The sequence below is a fragment of the Copidosoma floridanum genome, unplaced genomic scaffold (assembly GCF_036245765.1).
Source record: "Copidosoma floridanum isolate Cflo_tuat_1 unplaced genomic scaffold, Cflo_Japanese_pri ptg000004l, whole genome shotgun sequence".
Lineage (NCBI taxonomy): Eukaryota > Metazoa > Arthropoda > Insecta > Hymenoptera > Encyrtidae > Copidosoma > Copidosoma floridanum.
Window position 1 is genome coordinate 40,691,112 of NW_028321881.1, and position 21,410 is coordinate 40,712,521.

At 28.1% G+C, this 21,410-nt stretch overlaps 1 protein-coding gene across 1 annotated transcript; it reads right to left on the reverse strand.

Annotated features, from left to right (window-relative positions):
- Window positions 1–16,469: 16,469 nt before the first annotated feature.
- LOC106644593 (uncharacterized) lies at window positions 16,470–20,195 on the reverse strand. Its single transcript, XM_014360182.2, has 7 exons — window positions 19,847–20,195; window positions 19,598–19,773; window positions 19,282–19,506; window positions 18,299–18,460; window positions 17,582–17,800; window positions 17,287–17,468; window positions 16,470–16,687 (listed from the first exon to the last, which is right to left on the reverse strand). Exons 1-7 carry the CDS (start codon window positions 20,052–20,054, stop codon window positions 16,471–16,473), a joined length of 1,389 nt encoding a protein of 462 aa, XP_014215668.2. The 5' UTR covers window positions 20,055–20,195; the 3' UTR covers window position 16,470.
- Between the last annotated feature and the right edge of the window lie 1,215 nt (window positions 20,196–21,410).

Below are 21,410 nucleotides of genomic sequence, written 5' to 3' on the forward strand. Positions count from 1 at the left end.
GTTCATACTATAAATGGTAATAAATACTATTAAAATTATTTGCACTTCTAAGTTCCATTGTCTTATACAGAGTTTTTACATTACTTTACAAAGCAAAGGTCTTTAAAAAAATTTGATACAGTATGCAAAATTTATGAAATTGTTAAATAATTTCTTAGTTTGAAAAGACTATCCAAAAATTGGATACAAAAAACTTAACTTTTTCTTACTGTTGTTATGATGTAAAATGCAGGAAAGTTATTTAGTTCTGTAATACACTAAAATTTAATAACATAACTAGAAAATATTTGTGGATGCAAAGCAAATTGAATAACAAAACAAATAAAGCGTACGGAATTTGTCTAACATAACTCGTAACAATCAAAACGCATTATTTCTTAATGTACAATAAATTTTGTAATTTTCATATAGCAGTTTTAAGAATTTGAAAAGAACACGCATAATTCAAAATGATTAAGAAATTTCAGCGATCTGGAGGTCAATAAATAAATAACCATCTAATTATAAACATAATATTAGTTATGTTTCGTTTGAGTTGAGTCGTATCATTGGACTTTTATTTCACAATATAATAAAATCCATTTAAAAATATTGTACAGTACAGTACATAAGTACAACATAGTCTCCGCACAAAGATATCAGTAATTACTAGAAGGGGTTTTTGAAATTGGGCAATAAGCAACAACGGTATTTGCAATTATAAATTTTTTCTCTGAAATAATAAATTGCTCTAAAATAGAAAAGAACAAAGATAGTTAATAGTTTCCATGGTAACTACTTGTGTAAATAAGCATTGCAACATTATTGATTTATCTTGTAATGAAGAATATATTATTCTTGGTCAATGCAAAACTTCAGATTCGCATCGATATGAATTTTATTTGTAACAGCAATTGTGGCCAGGAAATGTATAAAATTCAAATGTATTAAGATGTGAGATGTTAATTAATGGCTCAAGACCCATGTTTTTCATTAATAATAATAAACAAATTTAATTAAAGAACCCAGTTGTAGTCGCAGATGTGCATACAAAGAATGCCTTTTAGTGTTTTCTAATTAAAATGATAGTGTTCAAAGTTATTTACAAAAGTTTATTTAAATAAACCTATAACCACTTTATTCAATACGTTATAAAAGAGAAAAAAATGTAGTGTTTAACGGTAAAATCCATTCTAACAACAGAACTTAAACCAATTTTTACTCTATGTTTTACAGTTTGGAAATAGAAAAAAAAGTCTTATACATAATTAACTAAACTAAAAATTTATTATTTACATTATAAATTTACTACATTTAAAGTTATTATAACGTTTTGTAGATCAAAAACAAGTTTTTTAATTTCTCAAGTAAATACTTACTATTTCTACGTATGAATTTTTAAGTGTCCAATTTCAAATATTTATTTTTATGATAGTCCTAGTAAGAGGAAGAAAAAACACACAAAACAAAAACTTAATAACACTTGAAAACTCCATTTTTTTTTCAATGTACAACAACTGTTGAAACTTTTAATTAGACGCTTAAAATGCTACTGATATTACAATGGACGAGGTTATTTTTACAACGTTTAACTATTGAGGTGTACAATGTAACGCTCAAAAAGCTACTGATATTACGATAAACAAAGTGATGTCTTCAACTTCAAACGACGAAAATAAAAATGATAATTGCATGCTAATGACTTGATGATGGATATGAAGTACGACAGTTTTGAAGTTTTACTTCTTGGAAACAACATTTTGCAAGAAAATGTTAGTTACAAACTTTTTTAAACTACAAAATTATAATTTTTAGTGATTTTTTTTTTTCCGGAAAGTAATTTCAGTAACACTTCTATGTTACAAAAGAGATTTATTTTTGGACAGCAAACTTACATGCTTTGAATTCAAAACATTTTTTTTGACTTAAAAACTGAGAAGAGTTATAAAGATAAATTTTTTAATCTGGCATTATTATGCATTAGTATAATGTAATTAAAGTTTTTTTTATTTGTTGAAAAATATTTTCTTTTTTGAAATGTTTATTGTATGAAACTGTCCAACTACTGGTGCTATTTTTATTTTTGTCCAATTACTGGGTACTTTTCCTTACATTGTTCAAAGCTTTCGGTTTTCATTTAATTAGAACAAAAGGTTCAATTAGTAAACAAGGCTCGTGACTTAATAGAAAGAATTAACTTTTGAGAACGTCGATAAGTTATTTTCTTTCAAAGTTTAATCAAACCGATTTATCCACAGAAGCAAAAATTATTAATGCATACAATTAGCATGAGAACAAGATCGAAGAATGTTTCTGCGGGAATAAAACAACTAAAATTATGGTGGGATGGAATTGGATTTTTCTAGTTTTCGATTTTGAATAAGAAAAAAAGGCGTCTAAAATTGACAACTATGATACAAATGAAAGAAATAATAAAATTGTCTTTTTTTAATTTCAGCAAATAGTCTAAAAAATGATAATAAGGACCAAAATTGGTTTTTTCTATCAATTACAGTTACATTTAAATTAAAAAAATGTTTAATATGTGTATACAATATCAACAGACTAAAATAATAAGCCGTTGATAAACTCTTACAGTTCAGTGGTGACTTCGCAAATCACAAAGCACCATAAGATGTTCTCAAAGTTAAGAAAATTTGTAATTAGTAATCTTTCACAAAATAAAAGCTTAAAATTCTGACGATTTAATTCAAAGCAAATTTTTTTACAAAACTATATATTGTGCGGAATTGCCTAAAATGTTTTGCATATTGACGCCTTTTTATTCGTTTTGTGATTGGAGAAGTTTCATAAAGACTGGGTAAATTAAAATGTGTATTTTTCAAAGTGTAGTTTTAAAAAATCAAATTTAAAGAGAAATTAAAATTTAACTACGCAAGATAAATAAATAATTAGTACTCTCTGATATAAATGGATCAAATGGTTGATTATGAAAAATTTTTTAAAACATCAAATTCATTAATTTTGAGTTATAGTTGAGTTAAAAAATTATTTTGTGTTTTTTAAACTATAAATGGTAACAAATACTATTAAAATTTTTGGCATTTTTAAGTTCCAATTTCTTATACAAAGTTTTTACATTACTTTACAAAGCAGAGGTCTTTAAAAAAATTTGATACAGTATGCAAAATTTATCAAATTGTTGACTAAATTTTTAGTTTGAAAAGACTATTTGAAAATTGGATACAAAAAACTTTAATTTTTCTTACTGTTGTTATTATGTAAATTGTAGGTAAGTTATTTAGTTCTGTAATACACTTAAATTTAATAACATAACTAAAAAATATTTTTGGATGCAAAGCAAATCGAATAACAAAACGAACAAAGCGTACGAAATTTGTCTAACATAACTCGTAACAATCAAAACGCATTATTTCTTGATGAACAATAAATTTTGCAATTTTCATATAGCAGTTTTAAGAATTTGAAAAGAACACGCATAATTCAAGACGATAAAGAAATATTAGTGATCTAAAGGTCAATAAATAAATAACCATCTAATTGTAAATATAATATTAGTTAAGTTTCGTTTGAGTTGAGTCGTATCATTGGACTTTCATTTAACAATATAATAAAATCCATTTGAAAATATTGTACAGTACAATACATAAGTACAACATAGTCTCCGCACAAAGATATTAGTAATTACCAGAAGGGGTTTTTGAAATTGGGCAATAAGCAACTACGGTATTTGCAATTATAAATTTTTTCTCTGAAAAAATAAATTGCTCTAAAATATATAAGAACATAGATTATAAATTGTTTTCATCGTAACTACTGTGGTAAATAAGCATTGCAACATTATTGATTTATCTTGTAATAAAGAATATATTCCTCTTGGTCAATGCAAAACTTCAGATCCGCATCGATATGAATTTTATTTGTAACAGCAATTGTGGCCAGGAAATGTATAAAATTTAAATGTATTAAGATGTGAGATGTCAATTAATGGCTCAAGACTCATGTATTTCAGTAATAATAATAAACAAATTTAATTAAAGAACCCAGTTGTAGTCGCAGATGTTCATACAAAGAATGCCTTTTCGTGTTTTCTAATTAAAATGATAGTGTTCAAAGTTATTTACAAAAGTTTATTTAAATAAATCTATAACCACTTTATTCAATACGTTATAAAAGAGAAAAAAATGTAGTGTTTAACGGTAAAATCCATTCTAACAACAGAACTCAAACCAATTTTAACTCTATCTTTTATAGTTTAGAAATAGAAAAAAAAAATCTTATACATAATTAACTAATCTAAAAATTTACTATTTACATTATAAATTTACTACATTTAAAGTTATTATAACGTTTTGTAGATCAAAAACAAGTTTTTTTATTTCTTAAGTAAGTACTTACTATTTCTACGTATGAATTTTTAAGTGTCCAATTTCTAATATTTGTTTTTATGTAAGTCCTAGTAAGAGGAAGAAAAAACACACAAAACAAAAACTTAATAACACTTGAAAACTTTACTTTTTTTTTAATGTACAAAATTTGTTGAAATTTTTAATGTAACGCTTAAGATGCTACTGATATTACAATGGACGGGGTTTTTTCTACAACGTTTAACTATTGAGGTGTACAATGTAACGCTCAAAAAGCTACTGATATTACGATGAACGGAGTGATTTCTACAACTTCAAACAACGAAAATAAAAATGATAATTGCATGCTAATGACTTGATGATGGATATGAAGTTAGACAGTTTTGAAGTTTTATTTTTTGGTAACAACATTTTGCAAGAAAATGTTAGTGAGATACTTTGTTAAACTACAAATTTATAATTTTTGCGATTTTTTCCTTGTCCAAAAAAAAAGTTTAGAAACACTCCTATGTTACGAAAGAGATATATATTTAGACAGCAATCTTACATGCTTCGCATTTAAAACGTATTTTTCTACTTAAAAATTCAGAAGAGTTTTCAAGATAAATTTTTTAATCAGGCATTGTTATGCATTGGTGGAACATAATTAAACTTTTTTACCCTATTTAAAAACGTCTTCTATTTTAAAATGTTTTTTCTATTAAACTGTCCAACTACTAATGCTACTTTTATTTTCGTTCAATTACTGGGTACTTTTTTTTACATTGCTCTAAGCTATCAGTTGTTTATTTATTGAGAACAAAAGGTCTAGTTGGGCCAATAGGCTTGTGTCTCATTAGAAAAAAGTACACTTTGAGAACGTTAGAAATTTATTTGCTCTTCAAATTTAATAAAACTGATTCATTCACAGAAGCAATATTTATAAATGCAAACAATTAGCATAAGAACGAGATCAAAAAATGTTCCTGCGAAACTAAAATAACTCAAATTATGGTGGGACAGAATTAGCTTTTTGTAGTTTCTAATTCTGAATTAAAAAGAAAAGGCGTCTTAAGTTATAATTATTATTCAAATGAAAGGAATAATAAAGTTGTCTCTTTTTAATTTCTGCAGATGGTCCAATAAATGATGATAAGGATTAAAACTAGTTGTTTCCATTAAACATATTTACATTTGAATAAAAAAAAAAGTTTACTATGTGTATACAATCATAACAGGCTAAAAAAATGAGCCGTCGAAGAACCCTTATAGTCCAGTGGTGACTTCGCAAACCACAAAGCACCACAAGTTTTTCTCAAAGTTAAAAGAATTGGTAATAAGTATTTTTTTACAAGATGGGAGCTGAAAATTGTGATGATTTAACTTAAGGCAATTTTTTCTACTATACTATAAATTATATAAAATCTACCATTATGTTTCGCATATTGACGCCTTTTTTGTTCCTTCTGTGGGTGGATAAGATTCATGAAAACTGGGTAAATTAAAACATATATTTTTTAACGTGTAGTTTAAAAAACAAATTTAACGAGAAATTAAAATTTTACCACGCAACATAATAAAATAATTAGTATTCTTTGATGTCAATGGATCGAATGGTTGATAAGAAAAAATTATTTGAAACATTAAATTTATTAATTTTGAGTTGTAATTAATTTAAAAATTTTTTTAAGTTGTTAAAACTATGGATGACATTTAATACTATTAAATTAACTTGCACTTCTATATATTTAATTGTCTTATACAGAGTTCTTACATTACTTTACAAAGCTAAGGTCTTCAAGAATTCGATATAGTATGCAAAATTCATGAAATTGTTGACACTATTTTTAGTTTGAGAAGACTATCCAAAAATTGGATAGGAAAAACTTTATGTTTTCTAACTTTTCACATGATGTGAAATGCAGAAAAGGTATTTCGTTCAGTCATACTCTAAAATTTAATAACAAAACGAATTAATATTTGTGGATGCAAAGCAAATTGAATAACAAAACAAATAAAGCGTACAAAGCTTGTCTAACATAACTAGTTACAATTAAAACGCATTATACTCCGCAAAAACATATCAAAAATTAATAAAAGAAGTTTTTTTAATTGGGCAATAAGCAACTACGGTATCTTTAATTTTAAATTTTTCCTGTTAAGAAATAACTTTCGCTACCATAGACAAGGACAGATAAGAATATAGATAATAAACAGTTTTCGTAGTAACTACTGTGGTAAATACGCATTGCAACATTATTGATTTATCATCTAATAAAAAATAAATTATTTTTGGTCAATGCAGAACTTCAGAACAGAATTGCTATGAATTTTATTCGTAATAGCAATTGTGGCCAGGAAATGTTTGAGTTTCGATTGAATGAAGATGTGAGATGTAAATTAATGGCTCAAGACCCATGTATTCTAGTAATAATAATAAACAAAATTAATTAAAAAACCCAGTTCTAGTCGCAGATGTGCATATGAAGAATACCTTCTGGTGTTTTCTTATTAAAATGATAGTGTTTGAGGTTATTTACAAAAATTATTTTAAATAAATCTATAACCCCTTGATTTAATACGTTATAACAGAAAAAAAATGTAGTGTTGAACGGTAAAAACCATTCTAACTATAGAACTCAAACCAATTTTAGCTATATCTTTTATAGTTTAGAAATAAAAAAAAAAGTCTTATACATAAATAATTAAACTAAAAGTTTACTATTTACATTATAAATTTACTACATTTAAAGTTATTATTACGGTTTGTAGATCAAAAACAAGTTTTTCTATTTTTTAAATGAATACTTACTATTTCTACGTATGAATTTTTAAGTGTCCAATTTCAAATATTTGTTTTTATGTAAGTCCTAGTAAGAGGAAGAAAAAACACACAAAACAAAAACTTAATAACACTTGAAAACTTCACTTTTTTTTTAATGTACAAAAACTGTTGAAATTTTTAATGTAACGCTTAAAATGCTACCGATATTACAATGGACGAGGTAATTTCTACAACGTTTAACTGTTGAGGTGTACAATGTAATGCTCAAAATGCTACTGATATTACGATGAACGAAGTGATTTCTACAACTTCTAACGACGAAAATAAAAATGTTAATTGCATGCTAATGACTTGATGATAGATATGAAGTAAGGCAGTTTTGAAGTTATATTTCTTGATAAAGTCGGCCAGAAAATAGATCATGCTTTTTGGTCAAAGAAAAAAAAGTAATTAGTTGCGTTGTTGTTGTAGTTTATTTGAACTTATCTATTACAAAGTGACAATTTTTTAAATCATTAAAAAAAAGATGCACCAAATATATTTATCAATTTTCAATAATAATCTGTTTCTCACGTATAGTTTAATAATTACCTAGAGACAGAGATAAGAATAAAGTCACGTTTTTTATTGGAATGCCATAAATGTCTTTTTCCAGTATACGTATCTGTTTACATACTCAATTAACAATTGAAAATATACTGGATAAACCACATAATACTTGTATTTAATAATAAGAGACTAATGCAGAATTTACTTAATGCCTTTTTAAACATAATATTGATTTCGTTAGAAGGAGTATTAAAAATATAATGTAAAAACATTAAAGCCATCAAATTAAGAAAATGAGACTCTTTACAAGTCTTAGAACATAACTAGGCGTTAGCCAATACCAATGTACAACGAAGTATTTGATTAAGTATAGAACCATGTTCCTTATAAGAAATCAACTAAATCGTAGTACAAGTCTTTAAAAAATGTTGAAAGAAGATGCTTGTAATAAATTAGAAACAAGGTCTTACTACAAGTCCTTAGACATGTACTGGGACAAAAATAATTGTGTAAATTAAAACAAATGATGTTCCTTTACCATGTTAAATTAACTCAAATTCAAAATCTTATACATCAATATCGTGCGATTTCCATCTATACATATTGTAAATGTTTGATTGTATAATATATAGCTCTAAGCACATCCACTGAGAATTGAGAAACAATTTATGAATTTGAATAGTCCAAACAATAATGATTTTTTTATTCAAATAAATAAAGTTAACAGCAAGCTAATTCAAATTTAATCAGACATACGATATATTCTTTTCAAGTTCGTAATGTGGTAACAAAAGTAATGTGCACTACAACGTGTGTCATACAACTTACTCCCTCTTAAGGTAATGACAAGCTAATAATATCGTTTACACATGCGAAAGTTTATAAGAATAACGTAGAAAGTTAAAAAAAAACTTTTTATAGTACGCTCAACCAACGCATTAACTCCTTACTCCCAACTCAACACAAGATTTCATTTACTTTAAAAAACCCGCTGTTTTTTCCTTTCATGTCTTTTCCAAATTCAGATTATGTCAATATATTGCTTTCGATACTGATTCAAAAATGTTTCCAAATACATGTTGCAATTTTGTGTAAATCACAGTGCACGAATACTACACTGTCTCCGATGCAGGAATCAAGTCAAAACATTAATTTTCTCTCTTAAAAAGTTTTTTAAGTTTGTTATTTCGCACGAGGCATAGTTTCAATTGTTTTTATTAAAAAAAATAATTTTGCAACATCTGCAACTGCAACATCATTGGAGAATATGCTAATTTTTCATTTATCATGTATTACAATATGATTTTTTTTATTTTTTTTATTTCAGTACAAATTGTAGTAAAGGGAAATATAACAAATGTTTATTTTATCTTGTGTTCCTACCTAGTAGTTTAAATTCATAGTATCATGTTTGTTCAACTTAATTTCGTAGAGTATTGGAGTTTAATTCGTTTTGCTAAATTTTTTAGGGTCTGTTCACGCTGTATTGTAAAACTAATGATCAGTTTTAGAAAAGGTTTGATTGCATTATTTTTCAGAAGATAGTGCAAGAGTTCAAGTAATTTACACTATATTTTTCTGTATTTTACCATATTTAATGGAAGTATTGTCGAAAATAAATCTGAAATAGTACATAAATAATTTTTTATAAAGGAGCAATAATATTTGTAACATAGATATAAGAGAACACGTCATGGCATAAAAAAAAACATGTATAGACGTTTAACTGCATTAAATGACAAGTTTATCTGGATATATGAAATATTAGATTACTTGTTTGAATATGACAAAGTAAAACTAGTTAATACTAGTATTATTTTTTTACTGCTTCTAATAGGGTAGTACACTGAAGAGCACAAAATTTAGGAGTATTTAAAGCTTCTTAAGAGGGTAAAAAGTTTTGGTTGCATTCCGAGCCAAAAGACACCGTAGATCTACAATATTTAAATATTGATTATGTGGTGCCCTTTACTTTTTACTGCACTTAACTGACTTAACAATTTCAATTGTAGCAGGTTTGTCTCAATTGGCAGTAGATGCTTTCTGCTTTTAGTATGATCGTAGACCATACTATTAATCTAACGTGTCTACAATGAATAGAGCAAAGAGGAACAATTTTGGACGATGGCGTCTGCTATGTTAAACATGAAGAAAGCCAGAAACTTATATTTGACGTACAATAAAATAGTATATGTAACCTTAAATAAATTACTTCTTGTGCTTTACAAAATATTTGAGTTAAACAATCATGCTTTAGCTACTTTTATCTACCAATTGACTTGTTAATAATAAATTGTACTAACGGTCAACAGAATCATATTTTTGTTATTCTAATTAAATTTATTGTATTTTGACATTAATTGAATTACTCTATATAGGTAATATTTCATTAAAATTTTTATTTGATGAGTTTATTATGTACAATTTATAGAAATTGAATTTTTTGAAATTTGTGAATACTGCTATATAATTCTTTGCTAGAGTGACAACATACTTTGAGGTAACGTAATGAGTAGTTGGACACTTTTGACCGTCGAAATTTACTTTGCTGAATTATTAAAAACTAACAAAAAATGATCGTTCAAAAGAACATTGCGTTAATTATTAGAAACTTTTTTTTGTTTATTAGAAAAAAAATATATCGGGTCAATAAACAAAAAAAGATTTAATATTAAAGAAAAAACATCAAGACCAAGTGTGTAGACACCAGTTTCCACGTACTGGGACCAACATGAGACTTTGTACCAGTAGATGGATACTCCATGTTAATAAAATGAAAAGAAAGTTAGAGTAGACCTAATTCCAAAATGTTTTCTCACATCTCCCAACTACTCAATGATTATAATCTTCTTCACTACATGTTATAGTTTTTGGTCATCATTTAACTTCATTTGAGTTTTCAACAGTAACATTAACAAGTTATATTGAGTAATAATCAATTATTTTCAGTGTTTTTTACTGTCCAAGTACCAGGTATAGTAAAAATCTTATGTTATCGAATGAAAGCTATTCTTGGAGGGAGTTATTTTATGTGTTTAACTGTGAGTAACTTAATAAAAATGATAATGATAGACATTTTGCAAGGTAAAGTTAGTTACCAATTAAGTTGAACGTTCTATGCCAAACTACACAATTATTATTTTAAACGATTTTTTTTTTAGTCCAAGAACTAAGTTTAGGAACACTTTTATGTTACAAAAGGGATCTATTTTTAGACAGAAATCTACCATGCTTTGCATTAAAAACATATTGTTTTACTTAAAAACTAAAAAGAGTTGTAAAGATAAATTTTTTTTTTAGGCATTATTATGCATTGATGGAATAAAAATAAACTTTGTTCTCCTATTTAAAACCACCTTCTATTTAAAAATGTTAATCATATTAAACTGTCCAACTACTGGTGCTAATTTTATTTCTGTCCAACTACTGGGTACTTGACTTTACATTATTAAAAGCTATCAGGCTATTATTTAATTAGAACAAAAGGTTTAGTTGGGCTAACAGGGCTTGTGTCTCATTACAAAAAATTAACTTTTGAGAACGTTCGAAAGTAATTTTCTTTTAAAGTTTAATAAAACCGATTCATCCACAGAAGAAATATTTATGAATGCATACAGTTAGCATTAGAACGAGATCGAAAAATGTTTCTGCAGGAATAAAATAATTAAATTTATGGTGCGACAGAATAGCTTTTTTTAGTTTTTAATTTTCAATTTAGAAAAAAAGACGTCTGAAGTAGATAATCATTATACAAATGAAAAGAAAAAAAAAATTGTCTTTTTTGAATTACTGCGAATGGTCTAAAAAATAATTATAATGACCAAAACTAATTTTTTCCGTCAGACATTCTTACATTTGGAAAAAAAAGTTTAATAAGTGTATACAATGTTAACGGACAGAAAAAAAGCTGTCGATGAGCCCTCATGATCCAGTGTTGACTCCGCAAACCACAAAGCACCATCAGTTTTTCTCGAAGTTAAAAAAATTTATAATTGGTATTCTTTCACAGAATGAGAGCTACAATTGTAATAGGTTAACTCAAGGCAATTTTTCATTTTTCTCCCCAAACTCAAAATTGTGCGAAAATTACCATCATGTTTCGCTTACTGGCGCCTTTTTATTCGTTCTGTGATCGGATGAGAATCATAAAGACTAAATTTAAAAATAAATTATTTAAAAATTAGTTTTAAAATCTAATTTTATATGAATATAAAATTTCATCACGCAAGATAAATAATTAATTAGTATTCTTGGATATAAATGGATCAAATAATTAATAAGAAAAATTTATTTCTAACTTTAATCTTGTTAATTTTGAGTTATAATTAAGTTAAGAAATTATTTTGTGTTAGTAAAACTATTAATGATGTTTAATGCTATTAAATTTGTTTGCACTTCTAAATTTTATCGTCTTCTACAAAGATAGTACATTACTTTACAAAGCTAAGGTCTTTAAGTATTCGATACGGTATGCAAAATTTATGAAATCAATGACACAATTATAAGTTTGAAAAGACCATCTAAATATTGGATAGGAAAAACTTAATTTTATTTTACTTTTAACATAATGTAAACTGCAGAAAAATTATTTTGTTTAGTCATACACTGAAATTAAATAACAAAACGAAAAAATATTTGTAGATGCAAAGCAAATCAAATAACAAAACGAATAAAGCGTACAAAGCTTGTCTAACATAACAAGTTACACTTCGAACGCATTATATTTTAATATACAATGAATTTTGCAATTCTTATGAAGTAGTTTCGATAATTAAAAAAAACACGCTTAAAGACGATAAAGGAATTGCCGAAATCTAAGGTCGATAAATAAATAACTATCCAATTATAAATATAATATCTGTTAAATTTATTTTACATAAATCATATCATTGGACTTTCATTTTACAGTATCATAAAAATCATTTAACAATATCGAACATTATAGTACGTAAATACAACATAGTCGCCGAAAACAGGTATCAGTAATTACTAAAAGAAGTTTTTGAAATTGGGCAATAAGCAACTACGGTATCTTTAATTTTAAATTTTTCCTGTTGAGAAATAACTTTCGCTACCATAGACAAGGACAGATAAGAACATAGATAATAAACAGTTTTCGTAGTAACTACTGTGGTAAATACGCATTGCAACATTATTGATTTATTATCTAATGAAAAATAAATTATTCTTGGTCAATGCAGAACTTCAGAACAGAATTGCTATGAATTTTATTTGTTATAGCAATTGTGGCCAGGAAATGTTAAAATTTTGATCAAATAAAGATGTAAGTTGTCAATTAATAGCTAAAGATCCATATATTTCAGTCATGATAATAAACAAAATTATTTCAAGAACTTAGGTGTAGTCGCAGATGTGCATATGAAAAATGTCCTTCTAATATTTTCTCACTAAAATGATAGTATTCGAGGTTATTTACAAAAATATATTTAAATGAATATGAAACTCTTTTATTTATTACAACATAAAAGAAACAAAATTATAGTGTTCAACAGTAAAAACCATTCTCACAATAGAACTCAAACCAATTTTAACTCTATTATCTATGATTTATAAATATAAAGAAGAAATCTTATACATATTTAATGAAACTCAAAATTTACTGTTTACATTATAAATTTACTACATTTAATGTTATTATTACGTTTTGTAAGCCAAAAGCAAGTTTTTTAGATTTTTAAATAAATACTTACTATTCCTACGTATGGATTTCTAAGTGTCCAATTTTAAATAATTGTTTTTATATAAGTCCTTGTAAGAGAAGAAGAAAATACACAAAACGGAAAACTAAACAACACTCGAAAACATCACTTTTTTTAGATGTACAATAACTGTTGAGTTTTTTAATGTAACGCTTGAAATGCTACCAATATTACAATGGACGAGGTAATTTCTACCACGTTTAACTGTTGAGGTGTACAATGTAACACTCAAAAAGCTACTGATATTACAACGAAAGAAGTTTTTTCTACAACTTCTAACGACAAACATTAAAATGTTAATTGCATACTAATGACTTGATGATGGATATGAAGTAAGGCAGTTTTGAAAATATATTTTTGGGTAACGTCAGCCAGAAAAATTATCATGCTTTTTAGTAAAAGAAAAAAAAGCAATTTGTGTTGTTAGTGTTGTCATTGATCCAAACTTATCTATCACAAAGTGACAAATTTCAAATTCATTAAAAAAAAGATGCACCAATTATATTTTTTTAACTATTGATAAAAATCTGTTTCTTACATATAGTTGAATAATTACCCAGGTACAGAGAAAAGAATAAAGTGACGTTTTCTATTAGAATGCAATGAATGTCTTTTTTCAGTATTCGTATCTGTGTATATACTTAATTGCCAATCGAAAATATACTGGGTAAGTCATATAATTCCCTTATTCAAAGCTTAGAGACTAAATCAGAATATAACAAATGCTTTTTTAAACATAATATTGCTTTCGTAAATAGTGACAAGAATATTGTGTAAGAAAATTGAAGTCATCCAACTCAAAAATTCTGCTCTCTAGACCAGTCTTAAAACCACTTTAACAACCTAACATTTAAAAGTTATACATTGATCTCGTTTAATTTTCACCTTTACACAACATTAATGTTTATTTATGTAATATATAGCTCTCAGCACATCCACTGAGAACTTAGAATCATTTTATGAATTCAAATAGTCAAAAAAATTAAAAGTTTCCTATTGAAAAAAAAATAGTCAACCATAGGCAAATGCAAATTTATACAGATTTACCATATATCCTTTTAGTCGCAATTTGGTGATGAAAGTAATGGCAACATTTTATAAATTTAAATTCTTGTTAGTCTTACTCTATCTTAGGGTAAAGACGAGCTAACATTATCGTTTACACATGCCAAAGCTCATGAGAATATTGTTTTAAGGTTTTAAAAAACTTTCAATTGTACGCCTAACCAACGCATTAAGACCACGGTCGGTGTTGTCTTTTTTTATTGAAGAAGAAAAGTTGTTTTAACCATCGAACTTCGCACAAAATTTCTTAAAACTCACTGTTTTTTCCTTTAATGTCTTTTCAAAATTTAATTTATGTTAATATACTGCTTTTGATACTCATTCCTTAACGTAAAAATTGCTTTTGATACTTAATCCACAATGTTTCTGAATACATGTTGCAGTATTGCGTAAATTATAGTACACTCATACCACACTGTCTCCGATAAAGAAATTAAATTAAAACATTAATATTCTCTCGTGAAAAAATTTTAAAATTTGTTAATACGCACTTGGAACAGTTTTAATTGTTTTCATTGAAAATAATAGTTTTGCAACATCTGCAACTGCAACTTTATCGAAGAATATGTAAATTTTTTATTTATCATATGTTACAGTACGTTTATTTTTTTTTGTGGAAATTGTAGTAAAGAACATATGTTTATTTTATCTCGTGTTCCTACCTATAGGCATATAAAAATCCGTGCAGTAGGAGTTACTTTAAAAACTCTGTTATAACGCTTGGAACCTTTCAAGGCGGCAATTTTGACAAGTTTGTCGATTTTGATGACGAAGACTGTGACTTTTGGAGTGCGATTGCTGAATTAGTTAACCTGAAAGAAAAAGATGTAACTGAAAACAAAGAAGTTCCAAAAGTTGTAAGTGATGTAGTAGAAAACAAAAAAAAGATAAAAACAGCTTTGCAGATTGCTGACAGTTTATTCAACAAACTGAAAGTACAGCATAATCAAGTTCAGAACAGCAAAATCCTAATCTGTCTATAAGTATAATAAAAAAGAGAACATTTATGTAAGTAATCGCCTCACAGAGTTTTAGTTAAGCCCAATTCTTCCTTTATTATGGCACCAAATGAAAACTGCAAACACTATTTATGAATGTCACTGCCATCAAACATGTTTTTATTGACCATATCTTTGAAAAGATTGATAAAAAAATCTGCAGAGTGACTTCTTAACTAATCCTAGTGGGATTCAATACGTTGATTGTGCACGATTTTTTCCTTATAATATATAACTGTTTTCACCAGCAAACTTATCAGCATCATCAGTACGCAGACTAACTTCTAGGAACTAAGAATCTAGAAACAAACCCCAGTCGAAGACGGCTCCTATGTAACAAGCTGAGCTACAAACACATACACTAATTTTTTTACTTCTGTTACAAAAATACAATGGACAATACTTTATCATATAAAATTACAAAATAAATATACAACTGATTTTTATGAAAAAATTAGGTTTTTCCCTATTTCATTTCATTTTATGGTATTTTACAAAATAAATTTCCGTTGAAATCATACACTTACAATATGTATTTTTAAGTGTTTTTTTTTTTTTTATTATAAAAAATAAGACTGCCTACAAAAATTATAACTTATCAGGTGTACAAATTACAAATATAACATATAATTCAGACAAAAACTAACATGTAATACATGGTATGGAGTTTAAAAACTGGTCTTGTAAGCGCTTGCCCGCATTCGCTCATAACCACGTTACAAACCTTTTAGTCACAAACATTTTCACTTGGGTGCATTTTATGCCAAGCCAAGAAACAAATATAAAAAAAATTTTTAATTATATAACTGCACGTCATGCACTTTTTTGGATCGATTTCAATAGAAAATGCATTTGTCAATTGCTCACATTTATATAAATTACATTGTAGTTACGAAAAATTAACGTGCCTTATCACGGAATAACTCACGTTAATAATTATGTGCAAAAATAACTTATGTCGTATAGGTAATTATTTATATCATGTTATAGCTTTCTGGTGGGAGTAAATATTCCAGACGAGAATTAATTTATCCAAAAATGTTAAATTAAAACAATGTTATTGGTGCAGTGTTGTAGTTGGGGTCACAAATTTTTTTTAAGTATAAGGAGGAAATTTTTTCTACAAAAAATTCAGAAACAGAGCCGTAGCGTCTAATGTTATATTTTTGATAAACAACATGGTAGTCTGACTGACTATCCTTCGATAGAACGGCTATCTGCATTAGCTGGTTCCTTATGTGAGCCACGCGGTCATCGATGAGACTGAAATTTACGATTTACATAAATCTATATGTATTTACATATGATCCACGATATTTTATTCGTTATGTGATGTTTGACTGTACATCACGTGATTATGATTCGAACGGATTCGAATGATATTCTCCAGGTTATAACAATGATGTTGGTAGTATTTTTTTGGAAATGCTAAAAGTTAATTTTTTTTTTTTTCTCTTGGAAAAAAATAAAATACAACACAGTTGGTAGAAAAGTTAAAAAAACTTTAGAAAAATGTATAAAATAAAAAAATTTGCTAAAAATTCATGTGATGTTAATATTAAATATAGTGTAGGTCAATATAAAGTTAACGTGACCGAAAGATATAGTGCTCAGAAAAAGCTCTTCATTATTAATAATAAAGTTTTCTGATGAGATGTTTTTTTAAATCTTCCAGTAAAAAAAGGAAAAACAAATATTAACTATGCATTTCTCAATGGCCCTTGCTAGTTATAAATATAATGATCTGTTTTTTCTTAGAAAATAATTTCATTTTATAAATAGTTCCGTATCCATTAGTTTGCTTTTGGTTGCATGAAAAACACACATTTGAAAGCAAACCAACACGTATAAGAAGTACTCACCAATGATTCTTAACCATGAGATTATGCAGGTATATTTGATCTCTCCAAAAAGACCAGGGTGGATTTTTCATTTCCCCATCGCTTGTACAATGGTACAAGCAAAGGGCTACCTCGGCACATATAGTGGCTAGTTGCACAGCTGACAGTCGAAGCATTTCTTCGTGCATTGAAGACAAATCGATCTGCGTGTTTTTGAAAAGACATTTTATCATCACTAGTTTTGTCATTTTACCAACTCATCAGTTATAATCATCGAAACATAAAATTGCGTAAATAATTCATGTATTATAATTACCAGGTAACTGCCACAGTAGTACAAGCGCTGCATTTCAACTGATGTAAGTTCTCGGACTTTATCAACCATGACAATCAGTAAAGCAAAAAGCGAAAAAGGATCTTCAAAGGATAGATCAAAATTTAACGCCACCAACATTTTTTTCTCACTATCCATCAGGGGCTTGGTTGCTCCTTGGTAAAGTGCGGTAACACCTAGATGTTCGAGTAATTGCTTTGCCTATACGTAAATAAACAAAAAAAATTGATAAATATACAATTATAGAACTATTAAGTCTTTACTGTTGAATGATTTTTAAATTTATGTTTATAGAAGCTTTTGTTGAAACAATTAACTAGGAAAAAAAAAAAACTAAAAAAGAGTACTCAATCACAAATTTTTTTTATGTACACTTCTTTTAAACTTTTTTATTACAACAGCCCAACAGTATAAATATTTTCTGATCTTTTAAGTAAGTAGGCCTAAGGCTTTTTAAATTATGGCAAAAAAACTATCCAAGAAACACCCGATTCTTTTTGAACAACTTTTTTTCAACTCATAAATAATAGATATGACTTTTTTTCCTAATAAACAGAAAAAAATTTTTACAGTCACAGGGAAATTCAAAATTTGCAATACTTTGTTTCAAAATAAAATACAAAATTTCCTTTAGATAACAAATTTACTCTTGTGTAATATATACTTAATACTCTCGAGCTAAATACTACACTCACTTACGTTAGGTACATCGTCGTTGATGAGATCTTTTTTTAACGCAATCCAAAGTGCCGCTAGTGCAGTTATTTGCAACTCATCCAACTTTACTTTCTCAGCATCGACGAAGAAGTCAAATATTTTGATGGCCTGGTACGATATAAACGACGGGTACTTCTTGTACGCCTAAAAACCACAAGAACTTTCTATAGACATAAGAACAATGCACGTAGATATTTGTGTGATACGTGCTTGAAAATATTTATTTGAAATCTTTACTTTCAAGAGTTCAATTTCTGTTCACGTTTGATGGTCCAGATAATATGAAATTTTTATGGTTTTAATAATTTTAATGAAATTTTGAAAATTCAATAACGAGTTTATATGATTAGCTTATGAAAAAAAAAAACTAAATTTTTCTTACGACTATAAATCATTTAAAATTATAATTTGAAAGTCAGTTGAAGTTAAAAGTGTATATTTTCTAACATTAAAAAGTTATCTCAAATGGACGTTTTTTTCTCTTACAAAGCACCCACAATTCGACTCTAATTTTAATGTTTCGCAAAATATTATTGTTTAGTATGAAAAAAATGTAATAAATTTTAATTTTCATTAATAATTTTTTAAACATTTTAGCCAGTTACTAAAAATTTAGGTCTTTGGTAACTTATTAAATTTTTAATGAATAAATACCCCCGTGTCATACAACTAAACTGATTGAGGCGTATTAAATCTGTGCTGGAAATTGAATAATTGAGGCTTTCGATTTACAATACTTGGATTTGTAGTTAAAATTTTTTTTTTTTACCACGTATAAAACAATAATCATTAAAATAAAAATAACAATAATGACAAAATATCATGAGACAGTGTAGTGCATAAGGTATAACATATAATTAAAATGCACCATACAGTTCTCTGATGTGTATAGTTGGGCTTATAAACAGTAAAATATGTGAAACGTAATACAAAAAAAAAAGGATACCCCAAAAACCAACACTCACCACGGACTTGATCAAGTACTTAACGATCAGCCGTCTCCGGGCAGTGGTAATGCTTCTCTCGAAAAAATTGGCTGACAACTCCTTCTTGCCGTGCAATTCTACCTGAAGCTTGACGAAGTCGTCCATGTAACCGATGTTGTACGCCAATTCCGTCGTCAATGTGTCGTGCAACACCCTGTGGGCTTCCTTTTTCCCGCATACCTTAACGCGCTGCAGCTTGCCGATCTGAAAACAGTCCAACGATCGTTTGAATGGCCAGGGGTGAGTTTACCGAAACAAAAACTCTCACGCACATCAACAAGGAAAAAAAAGGCACCTTTTCCGGCTGTTCGCATTTCTCAGGTGCCGAACTGCTGCTGCGAGCACCACTACGATGACGTCGATACGCAGTTTTATCGTTTACCACGCAGTCTTGGAAGACAGAGAAGCAGGGCTTAAAAAAAGCCCTGCTCCCGTCCAGCCTCGACTGTTCTTGGTTCGCAGCATTGGTTTCTGAGAAGAAAATAAATTTTAAAAAACTTGAGTTCCTGTGCCAATGCCCAAAAAGTGTAAAGCTCGCATATACCTATGAGGGGTTTCCTAGCTCTCTGGTCGTCCGAGAGTTTTCTCTCCCGAAAGTCAGACGTCAGGAAGGACACTCTGTTCTTGAAAGCAGGTGCTCCGACGACGATGTTCTCCTTGTCATCGCTTCTGTGACGCTTTCGTAGGTTCATTCCGAGAGTTTTTGGCAAGAGATTCGACGACGATGCTGAGTTTGATGCACCGGGGCTCATCTTTGCAAACTGATTTTTGAGATAGCGAGGAAAATAGTTTAACTTACGAAACTTACTTATGCGCAAGAAGTTTGTACGAGTCTCGCGTGCGAGTGCTCCTCTGACACTGGTGAGCTTTGCACTGACCGTGTTCTTGTCTCCTCGTGATAAATTATTACCTGTGGGATCAAAAGTCTAATGTAACGTGTTTACTATTTCGCCAGCTATGAAGAAGCGACTGTTTCCGCGAATTTTCGACCGATACAGTGTTACGTGTGTTTATTGCTTGAAAACAAGTTAACCGAAAATATTTGGTTTGGCTTTTGCCTGGGGAGAGAAAAAAATTTTTATGCTTTCTCCAAACTTTTTTCTAACTGTAGCTTTTTTTCTCAAGAGGTATTTTTATTACAGTTTTTATTTTTGTCGTTAATTTTCAATGATTCTCGTATCGAGCAGGTTTTCACAATGTTTGATTTTATTTGAATTCATAACTATTTTGTTAAGTCAATGTCTTTGATAACTTGGAATCAACGTTATAAATTAAGGTGGTTAGCCAGTAAACTAAAAAGTCTCACGAAGTTGATGAAATTACGAGAAGTTGTTATTGATTTCCTAAAGTACGTACTATGAAAATTGTATACTCCCTTAGCGTGAAAAATTTTGCGAAAAAGCTGTATGAAAATTATACTTACAGGCTAGTCGAGCATAAGAACGTTATGGATTTTCACTGAATTCATATAAATATAAGTGTAATAACTCTCACGGCAGTGAATTGAAAATAAGAGATTTGTAGATGAGATCACGAGCTTTTTTCTTCTTTTAAAAGTATGAGGATTATAATGAATTTTATTAAGATATTCAACGAAGATGGTGACTGTTTATGGGTTTATTGTGAATATGTATGCTAAGTTCAAACTTACATACTACTAGAGCGCGGAAGATTCAAAATTTAAATACTCTTTTCCTCTTTGTTTACGATAGGCTATTTGAGTTTGTGAACTGATAAAATTTGTATTCAAAATAAAGTAAGTATTAAAGAAACTCACGTTTCAATATGTTTTCGATATATATATATATATATATATATATATATATATATATATATATATATATGTTGCTTATGGTTTTGAGCGTTTGTACTTGAGGATGTAGGTATGTATGATTTATTACCATGAAATGCAAGAAATTACATGTGATACAAGGAATTTTACGTTTTATAAATAGTGTAATATTTAATCATTGTAATGAACTATAAACAGTGTCTAATATTTTTTTATTAGTTGTGACTCACGCTTGTCAATTAATACTTTCACAAAATCGTCACCACAAACCGTCTTTTCCATTTTTTTCAAAAACTTCTTGCATACCTTGTTTGAA